Source organism: Mandrillus leucophaeus, unplaced genomic scaffold (genome assembly GCF_000951045.1).
Source record: "Mandrillus leucophaeus isolate KB7577 unplaced genomic scaffold, Mleu.le_1.0 Scaffold123, whole genome shotgun sequence".
NCBI classification, from domain to species: Eukaryota; Metazoa; Chordata; class Mammalia; order Primates; family Cercopithecidae; genus Mandrillus; species Mandrillus leucophaeus.
The window spans coordinates 5,233,749-5,253,108 of NW_012100654.1; the positions used below are offsets into that span (position 1 = coordinate 5,233,749).

The window sequence follows — 19,360 nt, forward strand, 5'->3', positions numbered from 1 at the left end:
TAAATCATGCTGCTATAAAGACACATGCACATGTATGTTTACTGCAACACTATTCACAATAGCAAAGACTTGGAACCAACCCAAATGTCCATCAATGACAGACTGGATTAAGAAAATGTGGCACATATACACCATGGAATACTATGCAGCTATAAAAAGGATGAGTTCATGTCTTTTGTGGAGACATGGATGCAGCTGGAAACCATCATTCTCAGCCAACTATTGTAAGAACAGAAAACCAAACACCGCATGTTCTCACTCATAGATGGGAATTGAACAACGAGATCACTTGGACACAGGAAGGGGAACATCACACACCAGGGCCTGTTGTGAGGTGGGGGAAGAGGGGAGGGATAGCATTGGGAGATATACCTAATGTAAATGACTAGTTAATGGGTGCAGCACACCAACACAGCACATGTATACATATGTAACAAACCTGCACGTTGTACACATGTACCCTAGAACATAAAGTGTAATAATAAAAAAAAAGATGTATTTTTTCTGTAAAATTTTGGTTCAAAAGAGATTTTTTTCAGGGTGAAGTTTTTGTTAATATTACCAAATATATGTGATTCCACAATCAACTTTTGTTTCTTTGGTGTAAAAATACTTTAACTATATGTATGTTTTTAGCTATGGTTGGTTTTATGTAGATTATATCTACTAATATCTTTTATTACAAATGAAATAACATTTTGAAAATTATATGTATATTTATTGAAGGGGCTCGAAAAGAAAACAGAAGAAAAAATTATATATATGTATTAGTCCTTTTTCACACTGCTGTAAAGTACTGCCCAATGCTGGGTAATTTATAAAGGAAAGAGGTTTAATTGACGCACAATTCCACATGACTGGGGAGGCCTCAGGAAACCTACAATCATGGCAGAAGGTGAAGGGGAAGCAAGCTTAGACCTTCTCATATGGTGGCAGGAGAGAGAAGAGTGAGGAGCAAAGGGGGAAGAGCTCCTTATAAAACCATCATATCTCATAAGAAGTCGCTCACTATCATAAGAACAGGATTGGGGAAAGCGCCTCCAAGATCCAATCACCTCCCACCAAGTCTCTCCCTAGACATGTGGGGATTATGGGGATTATAATTCAAGATGAGATTTGGGTGGGGACACAAAGCCTAACCATATGAATGTATTTCTTGAAGTAAAACTGTTATCAGGAATTAGGTATAATATCCAGATACATGAGACAAAACAGCATAGTTAAAATATCATGGTCAAAAGTCTTTCAGATGAAAGTCTTTGACATCTAAATGCCCTTAATCCTCTGAATCAAATGGTCATTGGGTCTAAAATAGTAAGATAAGGGAATCTTCTTTTCCTTTAGTTGACAGTGTAAATAATACCTAGGCATCTGTTTGTGTTTTCTCAGCATAAGAAGAGACTATGGCCAGAGCTTCTAAATCAAAGTCAGATACTTACATGCTCATAGGCAGGTAATTAAGTAAATGAAAGAGGCTGCAAGGAAATGATGAGGCCTATCATGAACTGGACAGCACAGGTCCCATCTAAAGGGCACAGCCACTACAGCACCAGACAGTTGACACAATAATAGCTGTTAGGAAATCTTCTGATTTTTTTATTCCCAAGAAATGTTAGTAATACAACTTCTTAGGTGTAATCTCTTGAATTTATTGGCAATTAATTCTTTTGTTATTTTTGTCAATACTGTGCAGGCCAAACAAGACAGGACTATGAAAGAAATTGGGCCTCCAGACCCACAATTTATGGCCTCTACTGTAGATGTTTATTAGAGCCTGGTATTCAGAAACAATACATATGGCCTCTATCTTGAGTGGCATATGAGAGACAGAAGAAACAGAAAATGGAATAACACCAGGAACACAAGCATTATGGCTGAATCATGTCCCCCAAAACTCATACGTTGAAGTCCTAAAACCAGGTACCTCAGAATATAAACTTATTGGGAAACAGGTTTGTTATATATGTAATTAGTAACGTTGAAATAAGGTCATTAGGGTGGGTCTAATCCAATGACAGGTATCCTTATTAAAACGGGGGTAAATTTGGACACAGTCGGATACATAGAAAGAACACCATGTGAAGATGAAGGTAGATATTAGGATGATTCTTCTATACACCAAGGAATACCACGTATTTCCAGCAAATTGCCAGAAGCCATGGCAGAAGCATGGAACAGATTATTCACAGCCCTCAGAAGGAACCAGTCCTACCAATACCTTCATCTCAGACTTCTAGCCACCATAATTGTGAAACAATGCATTTCTATCCCATAAGCCACTTAGCTTGTAGTGTTTTGTTACAGCAGCCCTAGAAAATTAATAGAATTATAGCCAGGCGCAGTGGTTAATGCCTGTAATCCAAGCACTTGGATTGAGGTTGAGGTAGAAGAATCGCTTGAGTCCAGGAGTTAGAGACCAGCTTGGTCAACATAGTGAGACCTCTTCTCTTTAAAAAAAAAAAATTTTTTTTAATTAATTCATCAGGGTAGGACATGTCTGTAGTCCCAGCTACTTGAAAGGCTGAGACAGAAGGATCACTTGAGCCCAGGAGTTTCAGGCTACGGTGAACTATGATTGCAGCACTGCACTGCATCATGGGTAACAGGGTGAGACCCTATTTCTAAAAGAGAAGAAGAAAGAAGGAGGAGGAGAAGAAGGTGGAGGAGGAGGTTAATAGAATTAGGTTGGTTTAATATCTGAAAATCAATTGTTGTGATACACTGTATCAGTAAAATAAGGGACAAAAACACATTACCATCTCAATAAATGCAGGAAAAGCATTTATAAAATTCAACTCCTGTTCATGGTAAAACAAACAAACAGAAAACTCTCCAACAAACTAGGAATAGAAAGGAACTTTCTCAGTCTGACAGAGTATCTATGAAAAATCCACAGGTTACACACTTAACGATAAAAGACTGAATGTTCTCCCCCTAAAAGTATTTCTGCTTTCACCACTTCTATTCAATATTGTACTAGAGGTTCCTGCCAGAGCAACTGACAAGGAAAAGAAATAAAAAGCATCCAGATTGAAAATGAAAAAGTAAAGCTATCTCTATTTGCTGATGATATGATCTTTTATGTAGAAGGCCTAAGGGATCCACTAAAAAAACCCATTAGCACTAATAAATAAGTTCAGCAAGATTGCACAATGCAAAATCAATATACAAAAGTCAACTGTATTTCTGTAATTTGCAATGAAAAATTTGAAAAAGAAATTAAGAAAAGGATTCCATTAACCACAGCTTCAAAACGAATAAAGTGAGTAGGAATAAATTTAACAAAATAAATGTAAAATGTATACTCTGAAAATAACTTGTTCTGTGCATAGCGGTTCATGCCTATAATCTCAGCTACTCAGGAGAATGAGGAGAGAGGATCACTTGAGGCCAGAAGTTAGAGACCAGCCTGGGCAACATAGCAAGACCCTGTCTCTAAAAAGGAACCTTAGTCTGGGCATGACGGCTCACACCTGTAATCCTAGCACTTTGGAAAGCCAAGGCAGGAGGATTGCTTGAGGCCAGGAGTTTGAGATCAGCATGGTCAACATAGCAAGACCCCAATCTCTACAAAAAAATAAAAAATTAACCAGGAGCAGTGGTACATGCCTGTAGTCCTAGCTACTCAGGAGGCTGAGGCAGGAGTGTCATTTGAGCCCAGGAGTTCAAGGCTACAGTGAGCTATGATGGTGCCACTGTGCTCCAACCTGGGCCATAGAATGAGACCTCATGTCTAAATAAAATAAACTACAAAAAATTGTTGAAAAAAATTAAAGAAGACCTAAGTAAATAGAAAGACATCTCATGTTCACTGACCAGAAGACTTAATATTGTTAATATGGCAATACTATTCCCTAAAATGATCTTCAGACTCAGTGAAATCCCTATCAAAATCCCAGCTGGCTTCTGATCTTACGATGATCCTAAAATTCATATGAAAATTCATGGGACCCACAATGGGCAGACCAATCTTAAAAAAGAAGAAGGCTGGAGACTCATACTCTTTGAATTCAAATCTTACTATAAAGCAACAGTAATTAAGACAGTATGGTACTGCACAAGGATAAACATACAGATCAATGGAATGGAATTGAGAGTCCAGAAAAATGGCCTTACATTTATGATCAATTGAATTTTGACACAAATGTCAAGACCATTTAATATGGGAAGAATAGTCTTTTCCAGAAATTGCCCTGGGACAACTAGATATACACATACAAAAGAATGAGACTGGACCCCCTACCTTATACCATATGCAAAATTTATCTCAAAATGAATTAACTATAAAACTCTTAGAAGAAAACATAGGCACAGATTCTTTGGATTAGGTAATCAACCGAAGAAAAAATAAATTGAACTTCATTATAATTAAAAATTTTTCTACTTCAACAGATACCATCAAGAAAGTTAAAAGACAACCTATTGAATGTGAGATTTTGCAAATTATATATGATAACAGATATATCTAAAAATATATAATGAATGCTTACAACTAATAAAAAATACAAATACCCCAATTAGAAATTAGGCAGAGGATCTGAAGAGATACTTCTTCAAAGAAAATACACAAATGACTGATAAAGACAAGAAAAAATGCTCCAAATCTTTAGCCATCAGGGGAATGGCAATGAAAACCACAATGAGATGCCATTTCACATCCACACTAGAGTGGCTATAATAAAGAGACAGAAAACAAGTGTTGGTGAAGATGTAGAAAAACTGCAACTCATACACGTGATTGGTGGAAATGTAAACAGTGCAGTCACTTTGGAAAAGTCCACAAATGGTTAAACATAGAGTCACCATGTGAGCCAGCAATTCCACTGCTAGTTACCTATCCAAAAGAAATGAAAACATATGTCCACATAAAAACTTGTACATGAATGTTCATAACAGTATTATTCCCAAGAGTCAAAAGGTAAAAACAATTCAAATGTACATCAATTGATAAATAAATAAAATGTATTATATCCATGCAATGGAATATTACCCGTCAATAAAAAGAAATGAAACACTGATACATGCTACAACATGGAAGAGCCTTGAAAAACATGCTAAGTGAAAGAAGCCAGACACAAAATCGTACATATTGTATGATTCCATTTACATGACATGTCCAGAATAGAAGAATTTATAGACAAAGTAGACTAGTGGTTTAAGAGGAAATGGGGAATGGCTGCTAATGGGTACGTTATTTTTGAGAGGGGTGACAAAAAGTGTTCCTAAATGGCACAAATCTGTGAATATAGTAAAAGCCATTGAATATATATTATTGGATATATATTCCTTCTATATAATGAATACTTATTAACATATATTGACTATACTAATATATTTAAAATCATTGGATACTTTAAGTGGGTGAATTTTATGGTATATGAATTATATCTCAATAAAACTGTTATAAAAATGGCACACCAAAGGGATCAAGTTAATTAAATTAATTAATTAGTAAAATAAATAGAACTTTTTAGATCGGGTTCTCATCAAACCTCCAGAAATGTTCTCTCTTTTTCTTATTCACTATCTTTTAGTCTTTAATACAGTGTGAATAGTAATGAAATAACAAAATTAAAGTCAAGATTGACATCAAAATTAAAATCAGAGGTACCCTGCCCTGACTGCTAGGACAACTGTTTTTGACAGACCACAATTAACTGATCTCCAAACTTTGTGTAGAGATTGACATTACTATCAGTTTCAGCATTTCAGACTGTGACATGTTAGCAGATCAAATTTCCAGAGAGTGAGAAGATCTGCATATGAAGCTGGTCAAGAAGACATGAATACTTTTTCATAAATCACTGTTGTTTGCTTGGAGACATAATGAGACTGGAGCAGGCCGTGGCATCTCACAGTGATGGCTCAAGATAAATTATGTCTCTCCTTCCCCAAGACCTGTTGCTTGTTGTTGATGTTATCTCTTAACATCCCCTACAGAGACAGTGGGCTTTCTAAAGTCATGTAGAGCCAGGTGCAGTGACTCATGCTTGCAATCCCAGCACTTTGGGAGGCTGAGGCAGGTGGGTTACCTGAGGTCAGGAGTTCGAGACCAGCCTGGCCTACATGGCAAAACCCCATCTCTACTAAAAATACAAAAATTAGCTGGGCGTGGTCGTGGGTGCCTGTAATCCCAGCTACTCGGGAGGCTGAGGCAGGAGAATCGCTTGAACCCAGGAGGCAGAGGTTGTAGTGAGCCGAGATCATGCCACTGCATGCCAGCCTGGGCGACGAGAGTGAAACTCCGTCTAAAAAAATAAATAAATAAATAAATAAATAAATAAAGTCACTGTAGAACCTGTCATCTTACACTAGAAATAAATATATGTGTCTGCTTTGCCACAGAGTCTTCTCTTTTGTTTTCTGCCTAGAGGATCCCAGGAGATATATATGGAGAGAGGGTGAGGAGGTGGCTGTGAGCTACTTACATTAGTAATAACAAACAGATATGCTGCACCAAAGTCTAGTAGACCCAAATTCAGAGAAAAGTTCTTATCTTCTGTTCTACAATGCACTGCAGGGTATCTGGAACAGGATGAATTTAGGTTAGAATAAATATCACGGCTTAGAAAAGCATTCACCAACTCGTCAGCACCCATCAACTCGTCATTTACATCAGGTATAACTCCCAATGCAATCCCTCCCCCCTCCCCCCTCCCCATGATAGGCCCCGGTGTGTGATGTTCCCCTTCCCGAGTCCAAGTGATCTCATTGTTCAGTTCCCACCTATGAGTGAGAACATGCGGTGTTTGGTTTTCTGTTCTTGTGATAGTTTGCTAAGAATGATGGTTTCCAGCTGCATCCATGTCCCTACAAAGGACACAAACTCATCCTTTTTTATGGCTGCATAGTATTCCATGGTGTATATGTGCCACATTTTCTTAATCCAGTCTGTCACTGATGGACATTTGGTTTGATTCCAAGTCTTTGCTATTGTGAATAGTGCCGCAATAAATATACGTGTACATGTGTCTTTATAGCAGCATGATTTATAATCCTTTGGGTATATCCCCAGTAATGGGATGGCTGGGTCATATGGTACATCTAGTTCTAGATCCTTGAGGAATCGCCAGACTGTTTTCCATAATGGTTGAACTAGTTTACAATCCCACCAACAGTGTAAAAGTGTTCCTATTTCTCCACATCCTCTCCAGCACCTGTTGTTTCCTGACTTTTTAATGATTGCCATTCTAACTGGTGTGAGATGGTATCTCATTGTGGTTTTGATTTGCATTTCGTATTTTAAAATTATTTCACAGATTTAATGAGTCTCCTGAGTTTTCTCAGTGCACAATAATCCTATTTAACAATACTTTTTCTTCTTAAAAAATATTTGTTTCTTTTTTCCTTTTGAGGTTATCATGATTATTATCATTATTTTAGAGGTGGAGGTCTTGCTACTTTTGATTTATTTCATGAGCTAGACCAAGCAAAGCAAATTTGAAAACTTTGAAAAATAAAAATTTGGTAATTTTCAAAAAAAAAAAAAAAAAGGAAAAGAAAAGCGTTCACATCTCCAGGTGAAAATGATCTTATCTCTCTACTGATGGTGAGGAAAGCAGTGAAGCTACTAATTATCTTTGAAGAGATATGTTTCTTGGAGTGGGTTATTTTCATGCCAGGCTTCTGTCCCCGATTTGAGCTCTTTATTGCCTGTCAGGTATTTTCTAAAATATTCAACCTAAATAAAGTAGTTACAAATCATATTCTTTTGTGAACTTAAGTACCATGTGAACTTTCCTCATGCAAATCTTATGACCTAGTAGAACAGGCTATAACAGTGAACCTGAGAAGATAAGCTCTAAGTAATGAAGTGCCAATTCAAGGTACCAAAGTACATTCTTCAGTAGAAATGGAAACCAATAATAAACTTTGAGAAACTCACAGAGATGGACTGTGTTAACTATACAGAGATGGGCTGTGTTAACTATATAGTGTGGTCTTCACAGCAATCGTGATCTCAACATATCTGTGCAGAAAAAAAGTGAGACTGAGGGAAGGAAGCAAGAGTTGGAAAAGATCAGGAGTGCTTCTACACTCAAAATTAGCCCACATGCAGGCCGGGCGTGATGGCTCACGCCTGTAATCCCAGCACTTTGGGAGGCCGAGACGGGCGGATCACGAAGTCAGGAGATCGAGACCATCCTGGCTAACACGGTGAAACCCCATCTCTACTAAAAATACAAAAATTAGCCGGACGCGATGGTGGGCGCCTGTAGTCCCAGCTACACGGGAGGCTGAGGCAGGAGAATGGCATGAACCCGGGAGGCGGAGCTTGCAATGAGTGGAGATTGCGCCACTGCATCCCAGCCTAAGCGACAGAGTGAGACTCCGTCTCAAAAAAAAAAAAACCAAAAACCAAAAACAAAAACAAAATTAGCCCACATGCACCTAAATTCCCCACCTATATACAAAGATAGCACTCAAAAAACAATTATTGACAAAAGTAAAATGTCCACAGGGGCAATGCACTTACTCTCCTCTTTGCACCGTTCTATACGCAGACACACCATAGTCTTCACCAACATTGAGAGAGGTATCTTTACTCAGGGAGATGTTGACACCTTTATGCAAAGTGTTAACAAACCTGAGGGCAGAGATATTATTTACATATCAAACAAACAGGAACACCTGATTAAAGAGGGTAGGGACCTTTTATGTTTTGGGTATAACTATATCCCCAGTGCCTAAGTGCCTAGAATAGTGGCTGGCACATAAAAGGTACATAATGTATATTGTTAACTAGACAAATGAATGATCCCATATGTAAAAAGTAATCCATAGTCTTAGCTGTCCCTAACTTTCTTTTTCTTGTACTTTTATCTCTCACATCCTCACCAGACCTCTAGCTAGATGGACACTATCATGATCATTCATGGCAATCTGAGTTTCCTCACTAATCCAACTTAGGTCTATCTAATTTATTTCCCTTATAATGGTGGAATGTATCAACTGAGACTTTACTAAGAAAAATAAGATAATTATGCATAAAGAAATGATAGTATTTACATAAAACTCATATCTTAACTTCTTATAAATTAAGCCCAATGTGACTTACGCAAAACTCAGACTTCTAGCCCAGAGTAGGTTGCTATAATTGTTTTGGAGTCTGCAGAAACTTTGGACCCTTCCAGAACCATCTTTCTGTTTTTCTGAACCTGGCACCTAGATTGTCCTCTCAGGATGGGTTTTTGGTACATTTCTGTTTTGATAGCTTTTGATTTGGTCTCTGGCCCCAGGAATAAGAAGGACAGTTCCCTCTAGAGTCCTGCATGTTGATTCCTAGACTTTAGATCATTCTACACTGACCTAGAAAATGCCCCTCTGGAGGTCCATTTGTCTTATTTTGAGCTGTTTACTTTTTTTGAAGCATATTCAAAAGCAAGTTATTATGACTGTCCTACCCTTCAGTGAAATCCAGACTTTTCACTAAAAGTTCTCCTGTAAAATGCTATTCTCAACAGCAACCACTTGACTTTGGTGGCCATAGACCTGTGTATCTGTCCATTTCATGTCTAATACCGGCCACAGAGAACACATGTCCTCTTGGGTACTCCATCTCTGTAACTGTCCCTCACCGTTTGACAACACCCTTCAGCCTTATCTGGATTCAAAACTAAGTCTTTTGACTCCAAATGTGTACTATACCATGATGCCTCTTTAGGCTTATAATAAAAACTATACTTTAAGAGACATATATTCAACTATCAAAAAGGAAGGGAGGATTATTTTCTCACTTCCAAATTTCTCTCTGACGATCACAAAGAGAAAAGTACTCAGTTATTTTCCTGAAAGCAAGATAAACAGATATTCAGCAGAAAGAATTTATGCCCCAGAGTACAGGGGGCATACACAGATAGGGTCATCTTTGAATCCCACATGAGAAAAGAAGCCTATCTGCTTCTCATTGTCCTAGAAAATGCCTTTTGACACCAGTGCCCCTGGTACTCTAGGAGAGGGAATTCCTGTTCAGAACAAGTAGAATGAAGCCCCAAAGATTAGAAGAGATCCAAGATTCAAGAAAACAGAGTGGCTTGGAATCTCTTTGACATTCAAACCTCACGGTTGTCATCCCATTGGTTGTTTTGCTTTCTGTATCCTTTACCTACAACAGAGGAAAGTAAAAATCAGTAACAGCTGATGAAATAAGACCTATACTCAGAAAATTTGATCATCAGGCAGATCCTTGGTAAGCGTTGATAAGACAGTCATATTACTTTGAGATGACAACTTAAAACACAGGCAATCCCTCAACTTACCATCATGCTGGAGATACTGTTCCCATCTTCACGAATGACAAGACTGTACCAGTTCTTCTCCTGCACAGAATGCTCAGTGTAGAGAGACAAATTGTGATATTTCAGGTGGAAGTGAAAATTCTGGCTTTTTGTTTTCAGGTGCAGTTTGGAATACTGTGGTGTTTTCTGTAAAATGAAGAACATAAATTGAAGGTCACATACACCTTCTACTCCATATTGGACATTACAATATTGTAGCATCTCAGAGTAGGTGACCTCATCAAACATTTTCAACCTAGTAATTCCTTTCTTTAACCAAGTCATTTTATTTCTTGGAATCTACCCTAAGAAATAATCAGAGGTATGCATAAATATTTATGAATAAGAATGTTCATTATAGGATTATGTATAATAATAAAAACTGAATACCTATGTGGAAATGTCTAAATAAACTATGGTATATCTATAGAATGGAATATTATATGCCCATTAAAATCATGTGCTCAAAGATTATCTAAAGACATGGGAAGATGCTTATGATACAATTAATGTTAAGAAAAAATCAAGATCAATATAGCATACAGAGTTTCTAATTCATTCAGGTACACACCTCACCTGAAAGGATTTGATGGACTGTATCAACAGAGAATCGTTTTCATTTCCTACCACTGTCACTTTCACTTCATCATCTGCCAGATTCAAGACTTGTAGGAAAACCTCCTGGGGACCTGGCTGGGCTGGGGTCATTTCCTTAGAACAAAGAATACATGTCAGAATCACCAACAAATAATCCTTCAGATACAATGACAACACATATCTCAGTTGTTTCTGACAGCCTAGTCCACTAGCCAAGTAGATATAGTTTTCTCCCTTTGAAAAATATTTGGCTTAGAAAACTCTAAAGGCAGTTTGGAGAGGGAAACATCAGTTCAATGTAGCAAGTACCAATGCCAGCTTACAAACTCCATGCTTTTTGAATCAGCTATGGCCTCATCCGTAATAGTGGCTATTCAACCTGCCAAAAGATTTTTACTTGAGTATCTAGAAAGGCATCACATAAGCCTGTATTCCCTAAGGAGATGGCTATCTTGGATATTAGTGTTTGAGAATTCCCTGAAAATACATTCTAAGTCACTCAGGTGGGAGGTGGGCCTCATTTTGCATTGCTGTTTTACCGCTCTATCTACTTATTTATAACAAATACTTATGATACACCTCTTATAAAAAAGGTACTGTGCTAGGTCCCAGGGAATCATGATCGAACAAGTCAAAAAGAGCAAATAAGAAAGATATGATCCTGCCCTCATGGAGCTTAAGAATTACTGAACTCACATTTATTTTGATCTCTACAGCTGCCGCAACTGCAAATGCCAGGCACGCTAGGATCATACCAACAGCCATTTTCCTAAGTGATCTGTGGTGGAAAGGAGAAACAATTACATTTAAACTTTAGACTCTTAAGAATGAAATCCAAACTCTGTAGCCTATTATTAAAGACTGCATTAGGCTGTTCTTGCATTTCTATAAAGAAATACCTGAGATTGGGTAATTTATAAAGAAAAGAAGTTTAATTGGCTTATGGTTCTGCAGCATTACAGGAAGCAGAGTGTTGGCATCTTCCCAGCTTCTGGTGAAGCCTCAAGGAGCTTTCAATCATGGGAGAAGCCAAAGGTGGAATAGGCATGTCACATGGTGAAAGCAGAAGCAAGCGAGGAGGTGGGAGGTGCCACACACTTTTAAATTACCAGATCTTGTGAGAACTCATTCACTATCATGAGGATAGCACCACGGAATGGTGCTAAACCCTTCATGAGAATTCACTCCCATGATCCAATCATGTCCCACCAGGCCCCACCTTTATCATTGGGAATTACATTTCAACATGAGATTTTGGCAGGGACAAATATCCAAACTATATCATTCCATCTCTAGACCCCTAAAATCTCATGTCCTTCTCACATTGCAAAATACAATTATGCCTTCCCAATTTTCCCCCAAAGTTTTAACTCATTCCAGCACAAACTCAATCAAAAGTCCCAAGTCCAAAGTCTCATTTGAAATAAGGCAAGTCCCTTCCACCTACGAGCCTGTAAAATCAACTTATTTACTCCCCAAATAAAATGGTGGTATAGGCACTGGGTAAACATTTCCATCCCAAAAGGGAGAAAGTGGCCAAAACAAAGGGGCTACAGGCCCCAGGCAAGTCTGAACCCAGCAAGGCAGTTATTAAATCTTAAAGTTCCAGAATAATCTCCTTTGACTCCACGTCCCACATTCAGGGCACACCGGTACAAGGGGTGGGCTCCCAAGGCCTTGGATAGCTCCTCCCCTGTGGCTTTGCAGAGTTCAGCCCCTGTGGCTGCACTCACAGGTTGTTGAGTGTCTGTGGTTTTCCAGGCCCAGGGTGCAAGCTGCCAGTGGGTCTATCATTCTGGGGTCTGGAGGATGGTGGCCCCCTTCTCACAGGTCCACTAGGCAGTGCCCTTGTGGGGACTCTGTAGGGGGTTCCAACCCCACATTTTACCTCCACACTGCCCTAGTAGAGGTGCTCTCTGGGGGCTCCACCCCTGCAGCAGGTTTCTGTGTGAACACCCACGCTTTCTCATACAGCCTCTGAAATCTAGGTGAAGGGTGCCAAGCATTCTTCATTCTTGCACTCTGTATGCCTGCAGGCTTAACACCATGTAGAAGCCATCAATGTTTATGGCTTGTACCCTCTGGGGAAACAGGCATGTCACATGATGAAAGCAGGAGCAAATGAAGGGTAGAGAGATACTGCACACTTTTAAATGGTCAGATATCATGAGAACTCACTATCATGAGGACAGCACCAACGGGATAGCCCTAAACCATTCATGAGGAATTCATCCGCATGATCCAACCACCTCCCACTAGACACCCCCTCCAACATCCAACATTGGGGATTACATTTCAACATGAGATTTGGGTGGGTACAAATATTCAAACTGTATCAAAGACTTTTCCTGATTTGATCCCAATTACTTTTCTTTTTTAAATACACGTTTCCATGACCAATTACTTTTCAAGGTATTTTCTAGAACTCCTCTTCATACATTCTTCTTTATTCTTTTTCCTGAGTCACATTGAACTGCTCTTCTCTGTGATATACCACATTTACTCACCTCCATCTTTGCTTATGATGGTTTTTCTATTCACTATGTCATAATACCAAAAATAATGGCAATACAACAAGGTTTATTGAACAAATACCATATGCCAGGTGCTGTACATGATTTACGTCACTTTCCTCTGCAGAAATCTGTTGACCTTGGCAGGGGAAGGACATTTTCTTTTCTACATCTCCTTGGCACTTGATCTTAGGCTCTTCTTAGGACACTTATTTTGCCTGTGTAGTAGTTGCATTTTTTATATATGTGTGTGTGTGTGTGTGTGTGTGTGTATATATATATATATATGCTCTAGCCCCCTTACTAAGTAATAAACTCTTTGAGGGAAATGGTTTTTTCTTGATATATATTTTCATGACACTTGGTCCTAAACTTCCTGACATCTGCTCAATGAACAGATGAAAAAGGGCCATTTTCATTTGGTAAAGTGGTCATCAAAATGAAATTGCTATTAAATCAAGAATGAAAGAAGGCTTGAAACTTTCTTTTGTGAAACTCTAAAAAAGACTAATCCTTCTATGTAGAAAAAATTTCAGGCAGTAATTGGGAACAATTCAGTTCCCAGTCCCACTAGGTTCCCCATTTGTTTCATAGGGACAACAGGAGATTTAAAGGGATTAGTAGTCATCAAAGGCCTTGAGTTTCTTTGAAGAGACAACATTCAAGAACAAAGAAGAAAGTTGATTTAGGAGCTAAATTTCACATATTTTTGGTTTGGCATGAAACCTAGACCTGCCCCTTCAATATCACACAGTTAAATCCACAGTAATGGCTTTGACTCTCATTAATTAGATCTAATTCCCATTTTTCAGGGTCAATAGGCAGTTAGTCCAACATGGAAAAATAGAAGCAGATAGATGATAAACCAAAACCAATCATCACTAAGAAAAATACTGACATTGAATATTTATCAAACTGGGGAAAGATTGAGTCAATTTAGAGTAATCCATACAGGCACAGTGAACACTTACGAGAAGTTAATTCCACACTTGGAGACCAGACGATAAATGACAAAGTCAAACAATGGGATGAAGATAAGAACCAGAAGGGGATTTAGAACCTGTAACACCATAATAAAAAGGATTAGCTACAAATGTTCTCCTTTCATGAGTGTGAGTACTGCACTCATTTGCTTGTGTACACTCTGTCTCACATCAACACACACTTTTGTCATTGTAAGTACAGAATGATTCCACATTCCTCAGTCCATTTACACCCAAGACCCTATTTCCCTTGCATAGCATTTTAGCTTTCAAATATCCCAAGGGACAAGTTTCATTCTGAGCCTGTCTTTCTGCCAGCCTTATTGTGAGCTCTTTCCTCTCATGACTTCATTGCTCACAAAACAAGCCTTACAATTTCTTTTATAACATTTTCATTATACTATCTTGACACGGAAAAAAATCCAATGCTTATACTTTACCTGTGGCAAATTAAGTACTTAACAGGGGATTGAAGGAGAAGTGTGGGGCTTAAAGAGAATGTTTTCATGTCAAAGCTTGGCCCTTATCAGTGTACAAAGAGAAAAGCATCAAATTATGGTTGTTAATCCTAATACTGCAGGTGGAGGCATAGATAAGGAAACAAATAAGTCCCCATGGCTATAGAAGAGTCCCATACCTGCATCTGGTCCGGCTGAAGCACAAAAAAACCCTGAAACATTATAACAAATTATATTTAGATGATATCTGAAGACAAGAAAAAAAATTGTTGGCCTAGATCAATAATTTTGCTAGTTAGCAAGTGAGAAGCATATGAGAGAAAATTCATGAGGTCTTTGGTTCAGGGCCACTATTTTGCTGTTAAGATTATTTGGGGGATGGGAACAGACTGGGGAAAGCTTCTGGCTATGTTTGCCAGGCAGATGGGCCTAAGGGAGAAATTCTTTTCTATGTATTATGCTTTCCTTAACTTGAAAGGAAATAGAGTCAGTGCATTTTTATTGATCTCAGCAACTGTAGTTTTAGGTTGCAATAATATGAAGGACAAGACATCATGGTTAGGGTGAAGACTCTCCCTGACATATAGTGTTTCTGAAGTTGTTCTCCAGAGGGCCAACAAGAAAACCACCATGGTAAATAAGAGACAACCAGAGGAAGGGAAAAGGTAAAATTATATTTTGCAGGTTCCAAATAGACTGACTAATAAGACCCTGGTATCATTCTACTCTGTCCTTTTGAAAACTGAGAAGATAGAAAAATAATATACTAATCTGGGAAAAGAACAATTGGGAGCAGAGGTGGTACCTTATTTGAGTGGGCTAAAGAATGGAGTTTGGAAAAAGAGAAAATAATATGTATAACCTTCTCATTCTTTTCATATCCATATATACAAAATATTCCATTTCCTACAGGTCCTCTGCTGTGATCCTTGTTTTTTTGTTTTGTTTTGTTTTGTTTGAGACGGAGTCTCACTCTGTTGCCCAGGCTGGAGTGCAGTGGCCGGATCTCAGCTCACTGCAAGCTCTGCCTCCTGGGTTTACGACATTCTCCTGCCTCAGCCTCCCGAGTAGCTGGGACTACAGGCGCCCGCCACCTCCCAGCTAGTTTTTTGTATTGTTTTTAGTAGAGACGGGGTTTCACTGTGTTAGCCAGGCTGGTCTCGATCTCCTGACCTCGTGATCCGCCCGTCTCGGCCTCCCAAAGTGCTGGGATTACAGGCTTGAGCCACCGCGCCCGGCCTGTGATCCTTGTTGAAGAGATAGACTAATTGTGTAGTAGCGCCACTCAAACCTGTCCCTGCTGTGCCCTGTGATAGGCTTAGACAGAAGAAAATCACTATCCCAGGTATGTATGACTTCATTTGCTAGCCTCTCAATACTTCCTTCTATACATTGAAACTTTCTCATCTTTATGTTCCTGATTTCTAAAGAGAAGATTCTGGTTTTGATTTCTAAAGAGGAGATTCTGGTTTTTATTTCTAAACTAGCTTTCTTTATCTTTGTCTACACAGTACCTTCAGGCTAAAAGCACTTCTCTGAAAATCTTATTAGTTTTCAGGCAAAACCACAAAGAAATTAATTTTTCCCCAATATGGATGTTGAAGAAAATAATAGACTTCTCTGGAAAATCTCTTCTACTCACCAAATTCCCATTCATCCTGATGGCTTGCAAAGTCCATCGTGAACCCTAGGAAAAACAGATCCTATTATGAGAAATCCCTTTCCTGTGAGAGGGAAGTGGCTGTAAGGAGGGGTAATGTCCAAAAGAACTATTCTTACCTGCTGATCCAAAAGAGCCCAGAACATGGGCAATGGGATATAAAGGAATAGTACCCTGGTCAGTGCCTTCACATCCATAATGAGTTGCTTCTGCAAAAAGGAGGAAGAATAGGCAGAAATGCAAGAAGTTCTGTACGTGACTTTCTTGCTTAAAGTAGAAGTGTCCAAAAAACAGTAGAGAGGAGGTTGAATGCAGTAGGATAGAATCATTCTGAACATTAGGAAAGACTGTATCAAGCCATAAGATGTTTCTGCATTTCCAACTTACTGGATATTTCTCAGCTGCCCAGTCTAGCCAGTGCTGTCGCTTTGGAATGTCTCCAGAACGGTTCTTGAAACGATTGGAAATAGCAAACTAGGGCAGAGCATAGACATCATGGGAGAGACAAACAGAAAAACATCCTCTGCCTTTTCCAACTTATTATACCTTCCTTCAAACACCATACTTTTCGTGACTTATTCCAACTCTTTGACCTAATCAGGCACTGAATTTCAGAATGTTTCTGATATAATTTTATAGGCACTGAATTTCAGAATATTTCTGATATAATTTTATCTATCACTTTAAGAAAGAACTTGCCATTCAAAACAAAAAATAACAACAAAAAAGAAAAAAGTTATCTGTCTATACATAATTACATTTCAGAAGACTTTTGCCAATTTAAAAAGATGATTACCTTTTTTAAACTTAATGGTTAAGTAGAGCCATAAGAAGAAGACTGGTTAATCTCAGCTTGTTAAAAAACATGGAAATAGAACAGAGGTCATTGAGAAAAATGTATGTCCATGTTTGAAGGCCAAGATTCTCAGCATAGCATCTCTTTCTTTTGATTGAAAAAGGCAAGAAAACAATTTATGGACTTACCCAGATACATTTGAAAACTTGAGCCACTATGTTTCCTTCAGGGGGTGGTTTATTGTATATTTTGCTTCCCATTGCAAACACAACTGCAGTTGATACACAAACAAGTTTCTTAGCTTCTCATTCATTAGGTTGGTGCAAAGGTTATTGCGGTTTTGCCATTAATTTCAATGGCAAAAACTGCAATAACTTTTGCACAAACCTAAATAGCACATTCAATATATCAGTGCTAAGGGCAGACTGCTGAACTGTGGGAGTGGTTGGGAAATCTCATAAAGAGGGAACTGACTTACATTTCCTGACTTTTGGAGTTATCAAAATTGCAGGAGCCAAGAGAAGATAAAATGGTATGTTGTTAAGAGAGAGATCTATTGAGACTTTCATGTAATGACAGAAGTGGAAGTCATCTGTGACTTCTTACTCTTCTTTCTCCATCTCCATATCTGAAATGTTACCAAGTTTTATTGGTCCTCTTTCTTTAATGTATTGCCTATTTGCCCCCTCTTTCACTTTACTACTGCTACCACTTTTGTTCAGGACTTCACAACTTGTACTTTAGATTATTAAATGGCCACCAACTAGTTTCTCATTCCCTAGTCTCTTCCTTCTTTAATCTGATGCCAAATGTTTCTTTCCAGGATCTATTAATACTTAACTCACCCAAACTCCTGGCCTGAAAGACTTTCCCAAATTCACTGTTATCCTGATAGTTATTGTTAGCCCTACCATCTATTTGAAGGTTTATCACATGTACCTTGTTAAGCATTTTACATACATTAACTGATTTAGCTTGACAAAATATGTGCCGCTATCTCTATTTTACACATGAAGGAATATTAAGGAAATTAAGCACCCTATACAAGGTTACACTGCTAGAAAATACCAGAACTGGACTTTTGACCTGAGGCTTGACTGACTCAAAAATCTATGTATTTAATCCTTATAATGCATCTCACTCACTAATTCTTAGACACTACTGGTAACACAGGTGAAAAAACAAGGTCCCTGTCCTCAAAGGAGCTCACTTCAACCTGCTGTTTCCCACTTTATATTTCATCAATCTTTTTGAGGTACCCTATACTGTAACCACTATCCATCATTTTGACAAATACTTCTATTCTATACAATTTCTGTTCTTGAGCTCATTCTGTTTCTTTCAGCCCATATCTCTGTCCTTTAACCACATCTCCACAGCAATTTAAGGGGATTTCATTTCTTTAATTTTTCAAATTAACAATGAGCTGGTATTACCTTTGTAGTTATAAAACAGTGGGTTTTTTTTTTCAATTTCATTAAATTAAACCCAATAGAAAAACTCCATCTTGGTTCCCTCCCAGATGCACTTTCCTCCTTAACAGATTTCCTAGCTTCAGCATGACGCCCCTCTAGTAGATCCTCTGCTAAAGATGATTTTTTCAGGGACCAGTAGCATTTTCCAGTATCCTTACACATCAGAATGCAGAGATCACTTTACTTTTCTCTCCCATCACTTTTAAATATCTCCATTCCTCTCAGTCAGATTCACTCTACCACTTTTTCTCATTCATCCTCTCAATTTCCCCAAAGCTTCTCCAAATAGCATCCTTTATCTATAACACCCTTCTCACGGTTGATAGAAAAAATAGTTCAGTAGAGGAACGCTAATCCTGAGAGTCAAGTGTGCAAATAAAAAAGTACCTAGAAGGCTGGGTGCAGTGGTTCACACTTTTAATCCCAGCACTTTGGGAGGCTGAGGCGGATGGATGACAAGGTCAAGAGATCGAGCTGACCAACCTGGCCAACATGGTGAAACCTTGTCTCGGCTAAAAATACAAAAATTAGCTGGGCGTGGTGGTGGGCACCTGTAGTCCCAGCTACTTAGGAGGCTGAGGCAGGAGAATCACTTGAACCT

General features: G+C 38.5%; 1 protein-coding gene across 2 annotated transcripts in view; it reads right to left on the reverse strand.

The window, feature by feature from the left end:
- SLC15A2 (solute carrier family 15 (oligopeptide transporter), member 2) overlaps positions 1-19,360 on the reverse strand; it is a 52,466-nt gene that overhangs the window by 6,423 nt on the left and 26,683 nt on the right. For both annotated transcript variants that reach the window (XM_011971589.1, XM_011971588.1), the window contains 12 exons: positions 17,473-17,555; positions 16,876-16,962; positions 16,608-16,697; positions 16,471-16,515; positions 15,008-15,040; positions 14,359-14,447; positions 11,571-11,652; positions 10,854-10,988; positions 10,260-10,424; positions 10,059-10,105; positions 8,477-8,587; positions 6,429-6,525 (listed from right to left, as the gene is read on the reverse strand). In XM_011971589.1, the coding sequence (XP_011826979.1) occupies positions 6,429-6,525; positions 8,477-8,587; positions 10,059-10,105; positions 10,260-10,424; positions 10,854-10,988; positions 11,571-11,652; positions 14,359-14,447; positions 15,008-15,040; positions 16,471-16,515; positions 16,608-16,697; positions 16,876-16,962; positions 17,473-17,555 (1,064 nt within the window). The remainder of the gene's footprint in view (positions 1-6,428; positions 6,526-8,476; positions 8,588-10,058; positions 10,106-10,259; positions 10,425-10,853; positions 10,989-11,570; positions 11,653-14,358; positions 14,448-15,007; positions 15,041-16,470; positions 16,516-16,607; positions 16,698-16,875; positions 16,963-17,472; positions 17,556-19,360) is intronic.